Below are 24,300 nucleotides of genomic sequence, written 5' to 3'. Positions count from 1 at the left end.
GACCCAGGCGTAGTTCCCAGCAGCTGCCATCCCCTTCAGTCCTGACCCTCTGGGGAAGCAATCTGAGCACAAGCCAACTGCCGGTTGTTGACTATAATCTTGTCTCTTTTCATGGCTTTTTCCATAGCTACCAGTGCATCTGTGGCTACTTGGTGGCCCAAGCCTCTGCTTCCACTATGGATCGTCACACACACTTGTCCCTTATGGTCAATGCCCATTTTCTTAGCAGCATATTCATTGAAAATCTCATCCACAACCTGGATTTCTGCATAGTGGTTGCCTGCTCCCAGGGTCCCCAACTGAGGAAGGCCTCTTTTCTTAGCCCTTGCAGAGACTTTATTGGGGTCGGATCCTGCCATACTCCTCACAGTGCTCCTTGTCCTCAGCCCAGGCATAGCCTGGGACCAATCCACACCCATCTCTAAGGGACCTCAGGGACCAATCCACACCCATCTCTAAGGCCTCCTCCAAGTCTTTGGCACTCATGGGGATGACACCTTTTGATCCCACTCCAACAGGAATATGGTCAAACATAGCTTGGGTAAGCTGCTCCTTCACAGGCTGGACATCACTTTCATCTAAATTGGTTCTTAGCAAGTGGACACCACAGTTGATGTCAAATCCGACACCACCTGGGGATACCACTGCTTCGGGGTCATTCATAACAAAGGCTGCCATATTCCCAATAGCAAACCCATAACCTGAATGGACATCAGGAAGCCCAATAGATCTATGAACAATCCCAGGCAGGGCTGCCACGTTGCCAGTTTGTTTCATGGCTGGTAGGAAGCCACCAACACCACCACCTTGACAGGCATTTCTTAATTCCTCAAACATTAATTTTTCCAGAGCATCATTCACATAGAAAACGCCTTCCACCTGCATGTTGGGCACGAAGCCCTTCTTGATTCTCCAGCAGTTTTTATTGATCTTTTCCAAGAACTGTAGCTCATCATTATAGCTGCGACTCATGGCGGTGACACGGCTGATGAGAACTCCCGGCTCCACCTAGAATTTGTTTAGTGTCACCTTATTATTGGTCTGATAAATATAATATCTTTTGTATTTTCTGTGGACATCTTAATAATATTTATCTAGTCCCCTTGATCAAATAGTGGTAGTTTCTTTGCAATTAATGATACTGATTTCATTTTATGTACTATAGTTTTATAAATTAAGAGTGAATTTTTTTTTCTTGATGCTTTTGGCCTTATTTTTACATTGCTGTAATGTAGGAATAAGAAAAGTTCAATTCATTGGTTGGATTTTTTCTCCTAGAATTTAATTTGGAATAAGTGAGATGATCCTATTTTTACATATGTAGTTGTTAAAGCACAAACGAGCTTAGTAGAGCTTCAGCAGCAGTGTACATAGAGGCTATTATTATTATTATTTTTAAAAAGATTTTATTTATTTATTCATGAGAGACACAGAGAAAGAGGCAGAGACACAGGCAGAAGGAGAAGTAGGCTCTATGCAGGGAGCCTGAAATGGGACTTAATCCCAGGTCCCCAGGATCACACCCTGGGCTGAAGGTGGGGCTAAACTGCTGAGCCACCCGGGCTGCCCTAGAGGCTCTTACATATGATTTTTTTTTTTTTTTTGACCTGAAACCTGCATTTCTAGAGTAGGAAAATTTTTTTCAAAATAGAAGTAGAAAAGACATTTTAATATTGCTGGTACATTGACATTTAGGACCAAAATGGAAATATAAAAATGTTCACAATATGAAACACAATAGTAAATATAACCTTGGCTTGATATTTATTTTTCTTCCTTAAATAATTAAGGTGTGTTTAATATTGATTTGTTAGTAAAACTATTATCCTTGCTGTTGCTTCAAAAAATAGCATTTCCATCTATCTCTTCTCTATACTTTAAATCAGTTATTTTAAAAAGCAATCTTAAGTTTAACTCTTTTTCCCCTGTACCACGAGGCTCCCCTCAGCCAATGCAAGCTTAACACAAAGGTTAATGTAACAGTTTGGAAAACTAATACCCTAAAGGCTGTCAGTAAATACATGATTAATAGTCCCCAAATTTGAATAACCCATAGCCATTTGTTGTTTTGTTTTGTTTTTTTCCTCTTCTTAGAATATCTCTGAGGATGTGATATTTTCTGTGATGTGTTATAAAGATGAAGATGAAGAGCTGTGGCAAGAAGATCCATATGAGTACATAAGAATGAAATTTGGTAATCAAGAGGATTTTATTCCTCATCAGTACCTGCATATGTAAAGTAATATGACTAAATTTGTATTTTTAAGCAGACTTTATTACTTTGTTAAATTCCCAGAGTTCTGTGTTGCCTGATAAACTCTGAAACTCATGAAAGTTTGATGTTCTGTTGAGCCAACGGACTTGAGGCCTTAGTGTGTGGAAGATGGAAAGCCGTTTTGTTCATCCCTCTTATGGGTGCTGAAGCATGGTCATGAAGCCATCTACAACTTTTTCTGTTGTGATGGTGATCTGGAGGGACCATCCCTTTCTGTACCTTTTGGGATACCTATTTGTAGAATGGGTTGTCCTGAGTCTGGCATATTGTTTAGATTTCTGCATATTTTGGGAGCATACCAATTTAATTTTTTAATTTTTAAAAAAGATTTTATTTATTTTTTCATGAGAGAGAGAGAGAGAGAGAGAGAGAGAAACAGAGACATAGGTGGAAGGAGAAGCAGGCCCCATGCGTGGGGGCCTGATGTGGGACTCCCTGAGCTGAAGGCAGATGCTCAACTGCTGAGCCACCCAGGTGTCCCAGGAGCACCCCAATTTAGTATGCCTCTTTATCTTGGTGGCTAAGTATTCCACATGAGAGAGAATATCACTGTGTGGCCCTGTCTCAGGAGGAAACTTTTCACTTGGATCTTTTGGAAGTTACTGAAAAACTGTGTAGGTTGCTTGAGTTCATTCTCTTTTATCTCCAGTTTAAACTAATTGCTTCATGGAATACTCAATACTTAGCATAGCAAAATGTTATTTGTGTACTTCTGTATCTCCTGCAACTTAGAGCTATTTGAGGTGGGGACTTTATCTTGTTTATTTGTTTGATTTTGCATTCTCCATCCCTTCTACACCTCTCCATTCTTCTACTAGTGTTTGGCTCTAGTCTACCTTCAATAAATGTTGAAATAAACAATTGATAAAACTAGCACTGCCCAGGGGATGTTGATGATAGTGACTTGGTGGTGTTTTTCCCTTGTTGGGGAAAAGCCAGGTGTCTCTGGCTACTCAAGATAAGCCTGCTGGTAGAGGGTTATGTTGTTTTTACAGTGCTTTCTATTTAGTATCATTTGATTCAGTAAGTGAGGGGCTTCCAAAAGCTCTTGGAGACAAAGTAGAGGAGAAGAAAATAAAGGAGAAACAATATTTACCATCTGCCTTATCCCTTTGCTCTACTGTTTCCTTTTGAAAATGGTTTTACAGATTTATGATTTATTATTTCCCCTTCTTAATACTTTCATTTTCCTGGGAGCAGAATGATTAGCCAGTCCTTAATTCTATTTTCAAAGTGTTCTTTTAGTGTTAAGTTTTCCTGTAATACCTGTGTGTTTTTTTAATGGCCAGAGTATTTGTTTAGTGTTCAGAGAGTTACCATTATTTCACTTACTCTTCCTGTCAAATAAGATAGTATCTCAGTTTTTAGAAATTTAATACTAAAGAGTTGTAATAAAAAAATAAAGAGTTGTGCATGTTGATTGACAGAATTTACATTTTTTAAAAAGATTTTATTTATTTATTCATGAGAGAGAGAGAGAGAGAGGCAGAGACAGAGGCAGAGACAGAGGCAGAGGAAGAAGCAGGCTCCATGCAGAGAGCCCCATGTGGGACTTGATCCTGGACCCCAGGGGTCATGTCCTGAGCTGAAGGCAGAGACTCAACTGATGAGCCACCCAGGCGTCCCTGACAGAATTTACATTTTATTGATTAAAAGAGAATATGGATAATTCAAGATTAACTGAAGTCCTTTTTTGAAAAAATCATTTTCTTTTGTGGGCTAAGATAAGTGCCTACTATTTGATACGTTTATTTTCCTTTTGGATAACTATAGGGAAGAACAATTACACAATTATGTAGTTCTCTTTTTTTAATATTTTTGTCATTTACAGTTATTTATATGAACAAAATATTCTTATCTAACTGCGTTGACATTAATAATGTTTTTAGATTTGGTAAAACTATGAGAGCTCAGGCTCTTTTTTTTTTTAGATTTTATGTTTTTACTTGAAAGAGAGTGAGAACACAAGCAGGGTAAGAGGCAGAGGGATTAGCAGACTCCTTGCTGAGCAGGGATTCTGATGCCGGGCCCAATTGCAGGACCCCAGGATCATGACCTGAGCTGAAGGCAAACTTGACCGACTGAGCCACCCAGGCACCCCAAGAGCACAGGCTCTTAATGTTGAGATGGTGTGAGTGTGATCCTGAGTCATTTACTCATTGTGTGACTGTGGGCAAATTACTTAGCCTTTCTGAAATGCATCATATTCAGCTTTTATCAGCAACACTAATAGTATTGGGAGTATTAGGTGGGATAATACATGTATGCTAATGTCTTTAGCTGCTTAGAGTATTAGATGCTTGTAAAATCTCAGCATAGTGCCTGCCAAAGAATAAGTACCTGGCACAGTAGTTCTTATGACTAGTGTCCAGCATTCAATACATGTTAGTTATTAGTATTATTATATTTGTATTTTATATTTTGGCAAAGACTTAGATTTGGTTTTATTTTTATATTTAAATGTGGATATAGGAGATACTTTTCAAGTATCTGCCTATTCTGAAATTCGTGAAAATTCTCATGATGTTAAGTGGTGTGTTTTACATAGGCATATATTCAGTCAATACCCCTTGGATCTACTGGTTGACAGATCTCAGCACTGGCCGAGTAATCCTCCAAGGCTTTTCCACTTGTGGTTTTCTTTGGAGAGCTTTATCATTAGATTTCCACATGGAGTTTTCTCCCTCCTTCATTCAATTTCTGCTTAAGTGTTACCCTAACAGAATTGAAGAGGCTTTCCCTGACACCATATTTAAACTAGCACTCCATATAATGTCACTCTTTCTCCTTAACCTGTTGTACCTGGTATGTGTGTATGTGTATAATGTTTCTTTCCCTTAACTTGTGAGTTCTGTAAGAACGCTTTTTGTTTGATCTTTGTATTCCCAGAGCCTACAGCACCAAATAAATTTTTGTCCTCAGTGAAACATATACCCAATATATATTGTTCTCCTTAATGTGATTGTTTAAAAGGATAACATATAGTTTGATAAATAATTGTTGTGCCTGGGAGCACTGATGATATATCCTTAGCTTTTTAATGCTATAAGCCAGTGTCATATGTGGGCAGTTTTATTTTTATTGTTTCGGAATAATGGTCAGTTGGGTTTAAAACCTATAATAAGTAATTGTATCTTTACTAATGTGGTTTAACCTTTTAAAATCTTAGATATTTTTGAAGATTATGCTTCTCCCACCACAGCAGCCCAGACTCTCTTATATACTGCTGCAAAGAAAAGAAAAGAGGTAAGAAAAGAGTCACTCTTTTCATTTATTCTTATTTATTTATTTATTTATTTATTTTGAGTTACTCTTTTTTTTTAAAGTATTTTATTTTTTTTTTTTAAGATTTTATTTACTTATTCATGAGAGACAGAGATACAGGCAGAGGGAGAAGCAGGGAGCCCGATGTGGGACTCGATCCTGGGTCTCCAGGATCAAGTCCTGGGCCAAAGGCAGGTGCTAAACCGCTGAGCCACCCAGGGATTCCCTTGAGTTACTCTTTTTAAATCCAAAGTTGAAAGATGGACTGTGTTGATTTGACACTGTGTTATAACCCTGCTATTTGAAATATTATATTATTCGTTACAATCTATTAAATATTTTTCTGTCCTACTAAGGGAAGAGGGTTATTTTCTTAATTATAATTGCTTGATGAAACACAACAAAATGGCTTTAGTTTTGAAAATTTGTATATCATACTTAATACTATAGTAGCAGTTAGTCAGTGAAAGCTCACAAAGACTAAAATGGATTCTTCTGTTTCTCCAGGTGTTGCCAAAAATGATGGCATTTTGTTATCAAATCCTAACAGACCCGAACTTTGACCCAAGGAAGAAAGATGGAGCTTTGCATGTGATTGGTTCCTTGGCTGATATTTTATTGAAGGTTAAGCTACTCACAATATAATTTACTTAAGCACAGGCGAATGAGATAGTATGAGAGTTGTGAATAATTTAAAACTTATGACTGCTTCTGCATTATTGAGTTGACTGTAAACATCCATTTTTCTTTAATTCAAAAGAAAATTTCCCGTTTGTCCCTTTTTCAGTATGAAAGTATTGCCATATGAAAAAAGGATACAAAATGACTAGTGTTACTTGTTGCTACAAAAGTCAATCAATATCAAATTATATGTAAGGTACTGTTTCTGTCTTGTTTTAAAACATAAAATATGTAGGTCAAATAATTTTATGAAATTGTACATAGAAAAAAAACAAAAAAAACCCAAACAACAACAACAAAAAAGAAATTGTACATAGAAGTATATTAAGTCATAATAAACATACTGTATTAGTTTGTGATTTTTATATATGATAAAGGCATCGGTAAGTTGAAACTTCATTTCTGTTTCCTCACAGAAGAGTTTATTCAAGGACCAAATGGAGTTATTGCTACAGAATCATGTATTTCCATTACTGTTGTCTAACCTGGGATATCTTCGAGCTAGAGTAAGTTTTTCATATTTCCATTATGTATCTTAAAGTGTTCATTTGAGGGGTGCCCAACTGGCTCAGTCTTGATCTTGGGGTCGTGAGTTTGAGCTCCATGCTGAGAGTAGAGATTATTATTAAAATAAATAAATAAATGTTCATTTGTAAGATAATTATTGAACTAAATGTTTTTGGATAAATTGAACTTTTACCACATATTGGTATAAAATGAAGTCAATTAGAATGTCCCTTATTGTCACCTAAGCTGAATAAAAAACAAATAAATAAGAGGTTCATGGATTTTAATTCTAACTGCTTTACATTTTCACCCTAGTCTCACTTGCTGCATTTCTAACACATGCAGAGAGAGGGATGATGTTATAGCAATCGTACAAAAAAAATTCATAAACTGATTAATTTTCAGCATCCAGAACAGCATGAAATTCTAGTTTGGCTAAAAACTTGACTAGTATAAATCGTATTTTTAGGTCAATATATATGTCTTAGAAAAATGGAGAAAATAATAATCCATGTAAACTTAATTTGTGTTCTAAGTGTATATTACTTCTAGAATCAATCTTTTATGGAGAAATAAAAATAGAACTTTAATTCAAGAGCCTAGTATTTGTCTTTATAACTACATCAACACAAAAAATGTCTTGCTATAAGGAACATATGTTAACAATGTCTTGCACACTAAAGCATTTTATAAACAGAAGGTAATGTTCACAGAAGTATTTGGGCACACATAGATAAAGAGGTGCAGAAGGCATACACGCATTTTTATAGGTAGGCTCTTGTCTTTGACAGACTGAATTGTAACTCCCTTGTTAAAAGTCTTTGACAATTCAAATTACCATTAATTGTGTTTTATGTACATAGAGAAAGTAATAATATGATTCTGTGGTCTAATAGTTTAAAATTTGGTAATCTCTATATGGTTTAAAATTCTTCATACCTTATATGAGCATAAAAAAAAAAAAGAGGAAGTTTGCTAAATCTTGATGCTGGTAAGGGAAAATAATGTTTCATTTGTTTGCTGTGGAGGCCAGCAAATGAAAGTCAAAACATTGGTTTGTAGTAGCTCTTACATATAAATAAATAACAAGTTAGTTATGAATCATAATATTTATTAAGCATGAGCAGGATTTCTGTTTTCAGAGATACTTCAGTTTGGTTCCATTTTCTTTTTCCTGTGAAAAATGCATACAGATGATTTAGAAGTAAAAAAACCACCTTTTTTAATTAAAAAAAAAAAGGAAATCCAGAAGTTAGCAACTAAAGCTAATATGCTAACCCTCAAAACAAACAGTACTTGATAGAATTAATGATATTTTACTTAAAAAAAAGTTCCTATGTGTGTGACTTTATTATACAATGCCACAATCCTAATAGTTCCCTACTTAATTTCTTCTTCCAACATAGTCCTGTTGGGTACTTCATGCATTCAGTTCTTTGAAGTTTCATAATGAACTCAATCTAAGAAATGCTGTTGAACTGGCAAAGAAGAGCCTGATTGAAGATAAGGAGATGCCTGTCAAAGTTGAAGCTGCCTTGGCTCTCCAGTCCTTAATTTCTAACCAGACACAAGGTAAAGCGAAAAATACCTTTTAAAGGGTGTATTCTATTTTTATGTTTGACGTCGTCTTCTCAAATAATTTCTTTACTTCCTTTCCTGATGAGGATGATTCTCTGAGTCTAAAGGTGGAGGGTTTAGATTTCTGAACTTTTGTCCCCTCAGAACTTTATAGGAGTTTATTCTTCCCCTTATTAGGAGTTATTATTGACTGGTTTCCAGAAAAATTTTATTATTTTATTTTTAAAAACATTTTTATTTATTTATTCATGAGAGACACATAGAGAGAGAAGCAGGCTCCCCACAGGGAGCCCAATGCTCTACTCATCCCAGGACCCTGGGATCATGCCCTGAACCAAAGGCAGACACTCAATTACTGAGCCACCCAGGCGTCCCTCCAGAAAAATTTTAGATTAGGAAATAAGTTGATAATCGCTGGGCACTGGGGTTGACTGGGAATCAAGAGACCTGGTGTCTAATTATGATTGTGCTCCTGGGTTGCTGTGTAAACCTGGGCAAGGCACACTATATGTCAGGAGTTTGATTTCCATATATTTAAATTCAAGGGGTTGGACTAGATGGCCTTAGGAGTCTTTTTAACTCTAGGATTCTATGATTCTACTAGTTTTGAAAGTAGCAGGTGGTATTTCTAGTGCGTGATGACACAGATACTTGTTTGTTTAGAAGAATATTAAAGTTCAAGTAAACCTTTGAAAGTGAATTCAGTTTTATGAAGAACATGAACTTAGTTTACTTCTACAGTGTTTCAGTGAATATTATACAAGGAATATGTGGCAGGGAATGGGCACCATCAATATTGGACATAGTTTTTGTGTACATGATTTTTTTATATTTGTATCTTGATGTCATATATATGTCCTATAAGCCTATAAGCATTTGTATAATTAGAATTTCTCAATGAAGGCTCTTGGCATTTTGGGTAGGATAGTTCTTTCCCATGTTGTGGGATTGACTACCCCTAATTACTTAATGGGAAGTGGATATATTGGTGAAGATTATTTTGGTACAGCTGTGTCTTACTTGCCAGAGAGCAAGTATCTGTCAAGAATCTATTACTCTGTGTCACTCTACCTTGTGACCAAGGTAATTCCTTTCACCAGTTGTGAATGCCTAATTTTTTACTGATTTTGTTTTATTGCATTAGCTAAGGAATATATGAAGCCACATGTAAGGCCTATCATGCAGGAGCTGTTGCACATTGTTAGAGAGACAGAAAATGATGATGTTACTAATGTTATCCAGAAGATGATATGTGAATATAGTCAAGAAGTAGCTTCAATTGCTGTTGATATGACCCAACATTTGGTAAGAATGGGCAAAATTTTATGTTAGCTTGAAAGCAAATTCAGCCTTGAATAATAAAAATAAAAGACCTATCTAATCTAATACATTAAATTCCAAAATTTGAGTTCAGTTTTATATGTAATTGAAATGTTAATATAGAAATGTTTACTCTAATAATTCTGTCAGTTAATTTCTATAGTTAATTAGGCTTAAATGATGCTGGGATCATTTGTTTTCATCTGTAGTATTCTGAGATTTCACAATGATGTGCTTTAATATAAGCCTTCTAAACTTTCGCTTTCCAGACTTTGAATCTGGAAACTCATTTCCTTCAGTTTGGGGTAATTTCTTGAATTATTTGATTAATTTATCCCTACCATTTTTTTTCCTGTTCTATAGTTTCGATATAGAATATTGGATCAGGACTGAGTCTTTAATTTTCCCAACTTTTTTCTCCTGCCTTCCACATCTATCTTCTTTTGTTTTCTAGATGATTTCTTGACTTTGTCTCCTACCTTCTATTGAATTTTTCATTTGAGTATTGCTAGATTTCGCTTTTCCCAGACTTAGGATTTATTTGCTTCATAATAACCAGAGGTTAAAAAATAGCTATCTTATTGTTATAGCTAATGTATATGTTCCACCTTAGTGATTAGACTAGGAAAAAATGGCTGTATTTAAAACATGATGGTTTTTATCATTGATTTACTTGGCAAAGTGCACAAATTGAGTTTGAGCAAGGCTGACATCCAGAAGAGTGCCACTGCCCTTTTATTATAACGACAGTGAGAGGTAGATATAACAGTACTAATTGTTGAATGTGTATATGTTATGTTCATAGGCTGAGATATTTGGCAAAGTTCTTCAAAGTGATGAATATGAAGAAATTGAAGACAAAACAGTGATGGCTATGGGAATTTTACATACTATTGATACTATCTTGACAGTTGTAGAAGATCATAAAGAGGTGGGATTTCTTTGTGTTTTATTATGTCATTATAATAACATTAATTGAAATTTACATGATCAGTGGGCGCATGACTTTAAAATTGCATTTTGGTTATGTTGCTAGATTTAAAAAATTACCTTCAAATATTAAAGGAACACTAAAATAATTGAAGGGGGGAATATTACATGTTGTTTTAAGATATATACTATATTCCTTTGTACTAAAACTGAGTTTAGTTTATCACATCTGCTGTGTTCTAGGTTAGGTTGTTGGGGAATATCAAATTGAATAAGACATAAACTCTGATTTCTGGAACCTACAATCAAGTCTTCTTGGTAGAGAGAAACAGCCATTCAATCACAGTGGCAGATATTAAATAATGGAACAAAATTCAAATGTAACAAACATTATGGAAATGGAAGGGAAGAAGAACTTAAAATATCATTTTCCTAAACTGAATTCCAGGAGAATATTGGGATAAGAATTTATGAAGACAGTTATTAAATGCTTTCTTCTCTATAAGCTGTTAGAATTTTCCTAATGTTATTAAGAGATCATGGGAGCAGGTAAATAGTGTCTTTTTGATGAATTGTAAAACAAGTTTAGGTAGTATTGAGAAAATTGCTCATGGCCACAGAGTTTTGGGTTTGTAGCCAGATTATTTCAGATTATTTTGATAATACATCCATTCATCTCCACCTGCAACCTTCCACTCTCCTACACAAGCATTACATATCCTCTCCTTAAATCAGATTTGAGTTCGTTACTTAGTGAACGCAAGCTGACTTGAGCGGCAATGGCGGCAGCTCCTGTTTCATATTGTGCGATTTAGGAAGCAGGTGTCCATCCTTTAAATAGCATTTTGTTAAACCCTGTGGCTGTTGATTTATTCTGTGTTTATCACATACTAATGAAAGATTACCAGATTCTTAAAAACAATTCACTATTCTTCTCCCGGGCAGGCCTCCTTCACCTAAAAGGCTGAATGTGAAATTTTACTTCTATATTCATTATTGTTTTATTTTTGTATCCTTGTTAAACTTGTATGGGTCACTCAGAACAGTGAGATGTTCCAAATTAAAATACAAGTATGCTTAAGAATAGTTCTTTCATCTTATATGTGAACTAGTATTTTCAATTTGGAGAGACCTTAGAAATTCCCTAGTCCAGTTTTCCAAAATGAGTGTGTGTGTGTGTGTGTGTGTGTGTGTGTGTGTGTGTGTGTAGGACAGGCAGTAGTAAAATGAGCAGCAGGATTAGTTTAAAAACAAAATGGTATTTTACCTTTTTGTTTCAATTTTTTTAGTCTTTTTTTTTAAAAAAAGATTTATTTATTCATGATGGGGGGGGAGTGGCGGGCAGAGACACAGGCAGAGGGAGAAGCAGTCCCCATGCTGGGAGCCCTACATGGGACTCGATCCCGGGACTCCAGGATCACGCCCCGGGCCAAAGGCAGGCGCTAAAGCACTGAGCCACCCAGGGATCCCCTAATTTTTTTACTCGACATTAAATTTATTTTGCATTTCATATAAAGGAGCATGTAAACTTACTGTGATTATCAAAGGAGGCATGGTTTAAAATTGAGAAACACTAATCAAATCCAGCTTCCTTAAAGATGAAGAAAACTTAAAGCCTTCAGTAAGTGGCTTTACTAAGGTCATAGATAATTAGAGGCAAAACAAGGACTGGAATCTTTGTCTCCTGACTGCTTGTCCTGTGATTTTTTTTTTTTTTTCACTAAAAAACATTTATTTGCTTATTTCCTTCTTCCTTTTCTTTCCCTTCCTCCCTCCCTCCCTCCCTCCCTCCCTTCCTTTTCTTTCTTTCTTTCTTTCTTTCTTTCTTTCTTTCTTTCTTTCTTTCTTTCTTTTCTTTTCTTTTCTTTTCTTTTCTTTTCTTTTCTTTTCTTTTCTTTTCTTTCTTTTCTTTCTTTCTTTTCCTTCCTTCCTTCCATTCTTTCTTTCTTTCTTCTTCCTTCCTTTCTTTCTTTCTTCTTTCTTTCTTTCTTTCTTTCTTTCTTTCTTTCTTTCTTTCTTTCTTTCTTTCTTTCTTTCTTTCCTGTGATTTTGAACTTTGACTATTAAAAGCAAACTTTGAGGAAAATGTTTCCTTAAAAGGAAAAAAAATCACGTGTATGAATACATGTACAAACACTTAATGTATGCAGAATAAAACTAGAAATCTAAACCAGATGCTTATGCATATGCAGTTTTGCTTTAATGGCTTTAAATATATTGACTAATTTTTAAACTGGGAGATTTTTGGATCATTTGAACTTTATTTTTTATTTTTTTTTAATTTTTTTTTTAAATTTTTATTTATTTTACAATAGTCACACACACACAGAGAGAGAGAGAGAGAGAGAGAGAGAGAGAAAGAGGCAGAGACACAGGCAGAGGGAGAAGCAGGCTCCATGCACCGGGAGCCCGACGTGGGATTCGATCCCGGGTCTCCAGGATCGCGCCCTGGGCCAAAGGCAGGTGCCAAACCGCTGCGCCACCCAGGGATCCCTCATTTGAACTTTAAGACAGTACTTTATTTTTTTAACAGTCATTGTTAGCATTTATTGTATATTCTTCCAAATAATACATGCACATATGTCTATTTCTAGGGCTGATTTTCAGGGATATACAGTGATAAATAAGCATATCAGTTATTTACAACTGGCAGCTGCTCTGGTGGTTTGGTATCCATCCTACCAGTGGCAAAATATGTTGACTATTTAAGATAGTACTTTAGGGTTGAATATTCAAAGAATATGCTCAAAAGCTAAAATGAGCTACTTAGATGAAAAATGTAACCCATGATGGAATTTAATTTTTTGCTTGTTTAAAAAATATTTAGTACAACATATGTTGAAAAATTCAAAAGGTGTGAAAATATAGTAAATTTCACCTTCTCCCTTAGCTCCCCAGATGTAATTCTCTGGAGGTAACTCCTCTACAAGGTTTTGTATCCTTCCAGAGATTTTTTCCTATTATAATACCTAAGCAAAAAAATGAGTGTGTGTATTTTTCTTTTATGAAAAGTATAGTATAAAAAAAAGTATAGTGTACAGTTTTTATCTGCCAGTTTTGAATTTGAATTTGAATAGTGATCCTTCCATATTAGTCACTAAAGTTAAATATTTTTAGTAGTTACATAATATTCCTTTATATCATATGTCAGGTTTATTCAACCGGTCCCTCATTAGTGAACATAATTTAACTGTCCCTCGTTAAATGGAACTTTGGTTGTAACTAAGTGAGTGGCTTTTTACATGTCATTCCCATAATAATATGTCTAGAGAGCAAATTCCTTGAAGTGGAATTGCTGGATCACAGGATGTATGTATGAATAAGCTTGAAAGGTATTGCTAACTTGGCCAATTTACATTTCCCAAATCAATGGACAGCAGTGTGTCTCTTCCCAGCCACGTACTTTTTGATCATTACCACCAGTCTGATAGGTGAAAAGTGATAATCTGGGGCTTATAATTTGTACTCTTATCATGTATTAGAGTGAACATCTTGTTAAAGGCTTAAGGTCTGTTTATATTTCTTTTTCATAACCTTTGCTTTTTTTTCTGTTGATTTGATTTCATGGGAGAGAACATTATCTTTGTCTGTGATACCATTTGAAAATGATTCCCTCAGTTTTTCATTTATCTTTCACTGCCCCCTACCCTATGCAGATACTAATTTTTGAAATCAAATGGCTCAATATATTTCTGATTTCTGTGCTTTTGAGCCATTTTCCATCTTTAGGGTTATACACAACTTTTCATTTCTTCTAGTATTTTTATGGCACAGGTTTTCACATTGAAATCTTTCATTCATTAAGAACTTGTTTTGGTATAAAATATGAGGTAAGGAGCTAACTTAATTTGTGATTTTATTACAAATTTAACTCCCACTTTTATCTCTAGTTTGGTTATATTTTTCACTTGAAATTTAGAATTGTCAACTTTCCCTGTCAGAAAAGTCCTGTTGTTATTTTTTATTGGGCTAATATTTATAGACTAAGGGTTATCATGATGATTTTTTTTTTTTTTTGATGAATTTTAAACTGAAGACCTAAATTTGTCTTTAGGTTACTCAGCAGTTAGAGAATATCTGTCTACGGATCATTGATCTTGTTTTACAGAAGCATGTAATTGGTAAGTTCAAAGGTAGAGTAAAAAGGTAAACTGATTTTTAATTTGGTGAACTTAAAGTGCATTTTTAGCCTTTCAAATTCAACAATATGGACAATTTTGAGGAAGAGAAGCTTGCATTCTCTTCTGTTTGGGGATATACTTTCTAGTATTAGATATCTGTATTTTTATTTGGGGGAAAAATTTAATACATCCAATAAAATTTTGTTTTTAAAGATTTTATTTTTTTATTCATGAGAGACACAGAGAGAGGGAGAGGCAGAGATGCAGGCAGAGGGAGAAGCAGGCTCCATGCAGGAAGCCCAATGTAGGACTCAATCCTGGGTATCCAGGATCATGCCCTGAGCTGAAGGCGGCACTAAACCGCTGAACCACCAGGGCTGCCCTAAAAAATTTTTTTTTAAGATTTTATTTATTTATTCATGAGAGACACAGAAAGAGAGAGGCAGAGACATAGGCAGAGGGAGAAGCAGGCTTCACGCAGGGAGCCCGATGTGGGACTCGATCCTGGGACTCCAGGATCATGCCCTGAGCTGAAGGCAGACCTTAACTGCTGAACCACCCAGGCATCCCCCATAAAAATTTTTTGTCTTAGAATTTAAAGCACAGAGAACTTTAGATTTTACATTTTTTAAAAGGAAGAACTGGGATGAAGTTCAGGCCAGGTTACTTTAGTCTGGAATTGAAAAATGAGAAATAATAGGCCTATGTCCTATCAGAAGTGTGAGATAATTGTTCTGTTATAGTGTCTGACTTCTGAACAGAATGAGTAACTAATAGAATCAGGATGTTACAAACTGATGGGAATTTGTAGAGGAGGCTATTTTTCCATAGTAACCAAGCATTTTGAAGATGGCAGCCACAAGTCATGTGGCCACGAAGGAGATGTAACCTGTATAGTGTGCAGATGGAAAGGTGGAAGAAAAGCATGTGACTGCTTATGAGCAGTTGTCTCTAAGCATTTTATCATTCATCCCATTAGTAAAAATGGAGCATGCATTTTTAATATAGGTGAATAATATTTGAATACATATTATAGGCAATATACATGTTACTAAATTACATTTACATCCATAAAAATAGAAATGTAAAAGTATGGGATTAAACTTCTCTCTATAAATGTGTTCTCATACATTATTTTCCTTTCTCAGTGGATTATCTTGTACACTGCCTGGGGTACATACTCTTTCCTTTTGAAATTATTGCTATAAAGCAGTAGTTCTCAAACTTTGCTGTACATAAGAATCACCTGGAGCTAGTTAAAATGACATTTCTGGACCATAATCCTAGAGATTCTGATAAGCAAAAAAAGAGTTTATTCACTTATATCCTTATTCATGGAAGAAATTGTAACTGAAAATTCTCCATTTAAATTTAAAATAATCTTGGGGTGCCTGGGTGACTCAGTCGGTAAAGTTCTGCCTTCAGCTCAGGTCATGATCCCGGGGTGCTGGGATGGAGCCCTGCATCAGGCTCCCTGCTCACTGGGGAGTCTGCCTCTCTGTTCCCCCAACCTCCCCACTACTTGTTTTTTCTCTCTCTCAAATAAAATCTTTTTTTAAAAAAATAATCTTGAGGAGTGAAGCCGTGAAGTAAGGCGAAGAGAAATAGTTTATACCAACCTTCTAATCTACCTATGATAACTGTTTGATTTGCACACCTGCAATGTCAGGATGTTAAGGGAATGGGTCTATTTTTGGGTGCAGTGGGTAGAGGAGAAAGCCGTGGTTCCAGTTGCTTATCTGATATTCCATCCTTAGCCCTAAGGTGATGGATGATCTTTCTTATGTTTGTAGCTGTAATGTAACGTTAACGGCTGATTTTGAACCAATGTTTGGACATACAGGATCTTAGATTAAAGAAAAGATACTTGAGGGATGCCCAGGTGGCTCAGTGGTTGAGCATTTGTCTTTGGCTCAGGGTGTGATCCTGGAGCTCGATCCAGGATTGAGTCCCACATCAGGCTCCCTGCATGGAGCCTGCTTCTCCCTCTGCCTGTGTCTCTGCCTTTCTCTCTCTGTGTCTCTCATGAAAAAATAAATAAAATCTTAAAAAAAAAAAAAAAGAGAGAGAGAGATACTTGTTCTTCAAGATGTCATGGGCTAACTCTCTTATTCCAAGACCTCCACCCCAGCAGCCTGACTTCATTTGTGTCCATGGTCTAGTCTCTTTCCATTGTTCCACTTTCCTTTTTTCCCTTGCCTGTTTTCATTGCTAATTTACTCAAAAAATTTAATTTATTATTAGAATACAGGATTAGCTATGACTGCTTTAACTGCTTTATTGTGCAGGAAGTCAAAGTAAGCGCAGCCATCCCACCCTAACAGTCAGTCTTCTTGGTTGAGAATGATTGAAATAATTTTTGGTAAATTCAAGCATAAATGGAACTTAGGAAGATGTATGGTAGCTCACTGAATGTGTGGTAAGGTTGAAGCTGGCTGGAACCAGCAGGATTGTGCCGTAGAAGTGGTCTGCTGAGAAGGCCAGGGCTGCCTTTATCAACACCGGCTCCTGCACTGCCTCCCACCACAGTTCAGACTCCAGTACAGCCACAAAAAATAATCCGCAACAACTTTGCACCTTTTAGTTTTTTTTTTTTTAAAGATTTTATTTATTCATGAGAGACACAGAGAGTGGGGCGGGGGGCGGGGTGCAGGGCAGAGACACAGGCAGAGGGAGAAGCAAGCTCCATGCAGGCAGCCCGACGTGGGACTCGATCCCGGGTCTCCAGGACCATGCCCTGGGCTGAAGGCAGGCACTAAACCTCTGAGCCACCTGTGCTGCCCTGCACCTTCTAGTTTTTCTGTCAGGTTTCAAGTCCTGATCTTCACCATCTGAGTGGCTGGGCCGTGCACATATGCTGAAGCTGCCAGGGGATGTGCCAGGAAATATTGGGCCCCTTTTCTGTCTGTAGGCTTTGTGTTAGGAAGAGACATTTGCTCTTCTTTCCTCCTATCCACAGTGTGGGGTGGTGATAAACAGAACTTTCAGATATTTCATATTCAGATAGTGTTGCTTTTCATGTGATTGTCTTATGTAACAGATTATTTCCCAGTATCTGTGATTTCCATCTTATTTTGCTCTTGGTAAGACAAGTACCTGTCTACTAGCTTTTGACTATATTGCTTTAAATAATGTTACAGAATAGCCTGGGTGGCTCAGTAGTTTAGCGCCTCCTTTAGCTCAGGTCGTGATCCTGGGATCCCAGGATTGAGTCCCATGTTGGGCTCCCTGCATGGAGCCTGCTTCTCTCTCTGCCTGTGTTGTGTCTCTGCCTCTCTCTCTCTCTCTTTGTCTCTCATGAATAAATAAATAAAATCTTAAAAAAAAATAATGTTACAGAAAAAAGAGTTCAAGCACATCCAGGGTGTATATTAGTTCTTTTTATTTAAAAATTTTTTTGATTTTTTGAGAGAGAGAGTGCACAGTGGAGGGAGGGGTAGAGGGAGGAAGAGAGAGAGAATCTTAAGCAGGTACTGTGTTCATCACAGAGTCCAATGGGGTGCTTGATCTCATGACCTTGAGATTATGACCTGAGCTGAAATCAAGAGTCAGATGCTTAACTCACTGAGCCACCCAGGTACACCTAGTTCCTTTTAAATAAGAGAAAAAGAACCCTTAGAAGTCAAAAGACTTTTGCTCAGTGACATGGTCGGAATTACTTGAAAATTTTGTATTGAGAATTGTGTTTTCTGATTGTGTGTTTAGATATGGTTTCCTTTTGACAGAGGGTAATAATATATATGCAAATACAAGAGCATTCCCTTTGGACTCTTTATACTGGATATAATTGTCTTGTAGCAAATACTGTACAAATTTTACAAGGTTTGTAAATTGACAAAATATGGTCCAGAATATAGTTTGTAAACATTATGTGAGGCAGGAAGATATTTTAGCCTAGCTTAATTAAGATTCCCAAAGAATATAAATTACAAATCCTGTGCATGAGAGATATACAACTATCTATTCCTTCTTGTATCCATTTCTAACATAGCTTTAGAAATATAAACTATATTTTATTTATTTATTTAAAAAAAATTTTTTTTAAATTTTTATTTATTTTATGATAGTCACACACACAGAGAGAGAGAGAGAGAGAAAGAGGCAGAGACATAGGCAGAGGGAGAAGCAGGCTCCATGCACCGGGAGCCCGACGTGGGATTCGATCCGGGGTCTCCAGAATCGCGCCCTGGGCCAAAGGCAGGCGCCAAACCGCTGCGCCACCCAGGGATCCCACTATATCTTATTTATTACACATTATCAACAATATACATATTTCCAGTATTATGGGTAAGGTTAGTAGAAATAAATCTTTGCTCTGTTCTATTGGGTAGAGGAAAGATCTTGGTAAGAAATAGAAGGTGGCAAATATCGGTAGCTGAAGATGGGAATGCTGAGAAAGTGGCGCTCAAAATATGTTAGGTATAAGAGGAATCTATGTGAGTGGATAGCCTAAATCTTCCTCTCTGTGGTCTTTGTGTTTAATTTTTGCTGTTTTCTAGCATTCTAACTAGAGATTTTCTTCATTCTAGAATTCTATGAAGAAATTCTTTCACTGGCATATAGTTTAACCTGCCATGGTATTTCCCCTCAAATGTGGCAGCTGCTAGGTATATTATATGAAGTTTTTCAGCAGGACTGTTTTGAATACTTTACAGGTATGGCTTTCACCATGTAACATTTTTGCTTTTCTGTGTCTAGACATTATTTCCTTTGACACCTGATATAAAGACATATATGATTCCACTACTAATCAGAAAATAATTGTTGTTCTTTCCTTTCTGAGTAAAGGATGCTGCTATTGGAGCAGTGTTTTACAGCCCTAGAAATACAGGCATCACAAGGGAGACTGTTTCCTATTATATCTTAAATTAGTTTGCAGTCAGAGCATATATCCATAGATTAATTCACTTAATGTTTCCTGAATGCAGTCTATATTCCAAGCACTGTTCTAAGCACAGCAGTATAGCAGTGAACTAACTAGACAGCGCTAGGTCTTTGGGTGCTACCATTCTAGTCGGGAACAGGGAAGGCGAGGAGCATACAGACAAGCAAGAAAATATACAGTATGCCAAATGGTGATGACTCCTATGGAGAAAAAGACAAAAATTTGAAACAATTGCTTTAATAAATGATGAGTATTTTAATCTTTCTGATCCACATTTTCTTCGTCTATAGATAGAGCTGATCTGTCATTTTTGTTACTAGCATTTTGTGGTTGTGAGGAAAGATAGTAATGTGTGGGTGCTACAGAAATAGGGTTTCAGTGGGAATAATTCGTTTCTACTCTTGCTACTCAAGTGTCATTGGGCTTTTGAATTTTTTTTCCAGATATGATGCCTCTCCTGCATAATTATGTGACGATAGATACAGATACTTTGTTATCTAATCCAAAGCATTTAGAAATACTTTTTACAATGTGTAGAAAGGTAAGTGTGTCCTAATCAGGTGTTGTAGTGGTTCTTACTAATGTTTGAGCATTTTACTTCAGGACACTCTTTCAGTTTGTCTCTTATACTTGACTTCTGTATCACCTTCAACATGTATTTGCCCTTTTTTTTTGTTTTCTAATAGACCTTGGAATTGTAATTTGACAATTTTATATTGCATTGTGCTTAAGAATGTTTGCCACTTTTATTTATTTAAAAATTTTCTTTCTTTTTTTTTTTTTTTTGAAGATTTTATTTATTTATTCATGAGAGATACACAGAGGCAGAGACACAGGTAGAGGGAGAAGCAGGCTCCCTGTGGGGATCCTGATGTGGGCTTCCATCCCAGAGCCCTGGGGTCATGCCCTGAGCCGAAGACAGAGGCTCAACCACTGAGCACCCGGTGTCCCTCTTTATTTTTTTTTTTTAAAGATTTATTCATCTATTTGAGAGAGTTGTGTGCCGGGGTGGGGAGGGGCAGAGGGAGAGGAAGAGAGAGCATCTCTAGCAGACTCCCTGCTGAGAGAGGAGCCAGACATTGGGCTTGATTCCATGACCCTGAGATCATGACTTGAGCCAAAATCAAGAGTTGGAGGCTTAACTGACTGAGCCACCCAGGTGGCCCTTATTTATATTTTTTTTAAAGATTTATTTTATTTTATTTTTTATTTTATTTTATTTTATTTGAGAGAGAGAGAGAGAGAGAGAGAGAAGAGGAGGAGGGACAGAGGGAGAGAGAGAATCCCAAGCAGATTCCACGCTGAGCTTGTACCCTAACTTGACCGCAAGATCATGATCTGAGCTAAAACCAAGAGTCAGACACTCAACTGACTGAGCCACCGATGCACTCCTGATGTTTGCCACTTATATAGCTGTGTACTTTATGATGTTTAGGGTAAATAATTTTGTGGTTTTTTTTCTTTAAAAAATGCAAACTTACTACTTGATTAAAGTTCTAAAAGTAACCCTAAAAACAAAAAAGCAAAGTGCTAAGAAAATTAGCCACAGTTTGTTAATCACTGATTTTTTAGAGTTGAATGTGTATATTGGAAACTACTAGATATATATGTTTTGAATATAAGTAACATAAGACAAAAGAATTGGAATAGTTGGAAAAATGGCATCATTTAGCTCAGTACAGGATGATTTGTTAGCCATTTACTGGCTACTGTTATATTTACATACAAATATGATTGTCTGTGTTGTCTTTGTCACAGGACAGATTTTGCCCTCTATTGGTTATATCTGGAATCATTGATGAGTATAGATAATGTTTTCCTTCTCCTTTAGGTGAATATTTATATATACATAAATATAAAATTGTATTGCATAGAGCTCCCAGATATTTAAGTTTGGCCTTGGGAATAAAATACCTAGTGTATTTTCCTCACTAGAAGAAATATGTACCAAGATGTTAAGAGCTCTGAACTGATAATCAGCACATCTGATTGAGGTCTCAGTTCACTTGCAAAGAGCCTGGGAGATTTTGGGAGGTCGTGAAGTTCCATCACATATAAACTAAAGGAGTAGAATCATGATTTTTAAAGATCCATTTAGCTCTGTAATAACCTAGCTTATTAAATCATAATCACTTGGCAGTCTTCAGTATTCTAAGTTGTAGAGATAGTCGCTAGTGAGGATAAGGGGAAGAGAAAACAGCAAGCAGAAAACATAACAGTCCTACACCCATTTGTATAGCTGCTCTGTGTTATAGCAGCTGGGATAAAAGTGATGTTCACAGTGATGTCCTTAGACTTACCAAGTGGTTAAAATATATGTTGTATTCTTGTTTTTTTAGTAATAGCTAATACTTACTGAAGTCATACTGTATATGAGGTATTTCCTAAGTACTTTTTACATATTAACTTATTTTATCTCTACAATGTTATGAGGAAAGTATCACCTTTTAGTAAAGAGGAGACTGAGGCACAATTTTTTGGGTCATGCCTGAGTCACATAGTTTTAAGGCATGGAGCTAGTCTGTGTTGGAGCCATATTTGAAGCCAGGTAGTCTGGCTCCAGAGCCCATTTTTTAAATTACTGAAATATATTTTGTTTCTTCTTCTGGAGGTGGGGACCAAAACCAACCACCACCACCACCAACAACAACAAAAACCCTGGGTAAATGCAATCTGGGGCAAAGGGAGTGATTGTTTTGTTTTGTTTTTCTGTATTCTGCAGCCCTACCACGTTACATATATTATTATACTTTTTATATAGTACTGTATATATATAGTAAGACACAGAGGTTAATTAGCTTTTTTAAAAACACTGATAATAAGTGACAGAGCTGGAACTTGAACTAAGGTATTCTGTTTCCAGAGTCCATTCACGTTTAGAATCTAGATGTGGATACATTGCCCTAAGAGGTAGAATTTAAAAATTTCTGTAAATAGGGTTGATTGCTGACTTTACCAGCTATAGCTTGCAGTTCAGCTCACTGATCCATTTTTTTTCCGTTTCCAAAATTTTATAGCTGTCTACTTTTTTCCTTTTCTCTTAGTGGATTTATGTCTCTAAAATCTCTTTACTGTCATTTTAATGGTCTTTTGGGAAGTAATAAAATTAAATGAGAATGTTCAGTCTATCTTCTTTATCCAGAATTTCTTTTTAATTCAGTTTTCTTAGATTGTATTTGTCTAGGAAATTATCCAATTCATCTGAGTTTTCAAATATATAAGGAATATAATATTCTCCATAGTATTCACTTATTTTAATCTCTTCTTTATCTGTATTTGTCTTCATTTCTAATATTTTTAAAATTTTGCCCTCTTTTTAAGAATAATTTTGACAAAAGTCTGCTTTACTGTCTTTATTCAATGAGGCTGTCCTTTGTCTCTCTTTGTTACCTCTTTTTGTCTGTATTTTTAATTTCTGTCTCTTTATTCTTTAGATTGTCTTTTTTTTTTTTAGATCAAGTCTGTTCTTTTTCTTACAGCTTGTTTGAACTCATTAATTTTTCCGTATTTTCTAATTTCTAATATGATTATGTCTCTATGAATCTCTTCTGGGAACCTTATGAGGCAATTATATTCCAAATTTTATGTACAAACACGTGCATTGTAGAATTATTTATAATAGTGAAAATACAGAATTGACAAAAGAGGCATGGCCTGGTAAACTGTTATATTTATGTACTGTAATATTTATAGTCCTAAATGGTTATAACATCCATGGAAAATATAGTTAAAAGTCCATATGGAGAAATTAAAAGGTATATGATATTAAATTATGGTTATTAAGAAAAAAAATGAACTCAAACAGAAAACTATAGGGTTTGTTTCATTGTTTAAACAGAAGGTTTTAAAAATTTCTTTTGATTTCACTTTCTTGCTTTGTTGCCTTTAAAGGAGGCTTCATTTATCTGGAGAGTTAACTCCTATAGCTTACTTTATTAATCCAAATTTATATAGGTGAATTATTACTCCTTATAAAGAATTAGAGTAGATAAAGAAGATAGATGGAGTTTATACTGACCTTCCTTCTTTGAGTGGGCAAGGTAAACTTGCAAAGCTATGTTTTTTTTTTTTTTTTAAGATTTTAATTACTTATTCATGAGAGACACAGGGAGAGGCAGAAAGAAAGGCAGAGACAGGAGAAGCAGGCTCCAGGCAAGGATCCCAATATGGGACTTCATCTCGGGACTCTAGGATCACGCCCTAAGCTGAAGGCAGACACTCAACTGCTGAGCCACCCAGGTGTCCCTGATTTTTTTTTTTTTAAGATTTTATTTATTTGAGAGAAAGAGAAAGCATTAACAGGAGGAGGGGCAGAAGGAGAGAGAGAGAGAGAGAGAGAGAGAGAGAGAGAGAGAGAGAGAGAGAAGCAGACTCCCTGCTGTGCAGGGAGCCTGCCATTGGGGCTCCATCCCAGGACCCTGGGATCATGACCTGAGCCAAAGGCAGATGCTCAACTGACTGAGCCACCTAGGCACCCCAAAACCCCATGATTCTAATGCCTAAATTTTCATGAGATATTTGCTTCATGTGGACTCAGTGAAATGCTATGTAGTCCCATTCACTGCTGAGCTAAGTTGTAATTATTGTAGGTACTCTGTGGCGATGCAGGAGAAGATGCAGAATGTCATGCAGCCAAACTTCTTGAAGTCATCATTCTTCAATGCAAAGGAAAGGGAATTGATCAGGTAATACATGTATAGAAAGTCTGTACTTAATGCTTATATTGAAAATTTACATGC

The 24,300-nt window shown here is 36.1% G+C and overlaps 1 protein-coding gene across 4 annotated transcripts in view; it reads left to right on the top strand.

Annotated features, from left to right (window-relative positions):
- The window catches only part of IPO8 (importin 8), a 70,623-nt gene that overhangs the window by 26,066 nt on the left and 20,257 nt on the right, over nucleotides 1–24,300 (top strand). For all 4 annotated transcript variants that reach the window (XM_055318731.1, XM_055318734.1, XM_055318733.1 and 1 more), the window contains 11 exons: nucleotides 2,095–2,194; nucleotides 5,445–5,521; nucleotides 6,047–6,163; nucleotides 6,637–6,726; nucleotides 8,134–8,299; nucleotides 9,450–9,610; nucleotides 10,431–10,556; nucleotides 14,610–14,676; nucleotides 19,206–19,331; nucleotides 20,005–20,102; nucleotides 24,151–24,246. In XM_055318731.1, coding sequence (XP_055174706.1) covers nucleotides 2,095–2,194; nucleotides 5,445–5,521; nucleotides 6,047–6,163; nucleotides 6,637–6,726; nucleotides 8,134–8,299; nucleotides 9,450–9,610; nucleotides 10,431–10,556; nucleotides 14,610–14,676; nucleotides 19,206–19,331; nucleotides 20,005–20,102; nucleotides 24,151–24,246 — 1,224 coding nt within the window. The remainder of the gene's footprint in view (nucleotides 1–2,094; nucleotides 2,195–5,444; nucleotides 5,522–6,046; nucleotides 6,164–6,636; nucleotides 6,727–8,133; nucleotides 8,300–9,449; nucleotides 9,611–10,430; nucleotides 10,557–14,609; nucleotides 14,677–19,205; nucleotides 19,332–20,004; nucleotides 20,103–24,150; nucleotides 24,247–24,300) is intronic.

Source organism: Nyctereutes procyonoides, unplaced genomic scaffold (assembly GCF_905146905.1).
Source record: "Nyctereutes procyonoides isolate TBG_1078 unplaced genomic scaffold, NYPRO_anot_genome, whole genome shotgun sequence".
Taxonomy (NCBI): Eukaryota; Metazoa; Chordata; class Mammalia; order Carnivora; family Canidae; genus Nyctereutes; species Nyctereutes procyonoides.
This window is presented reverse-complemented; position numbering and strand designations above follow the sequence as displayed.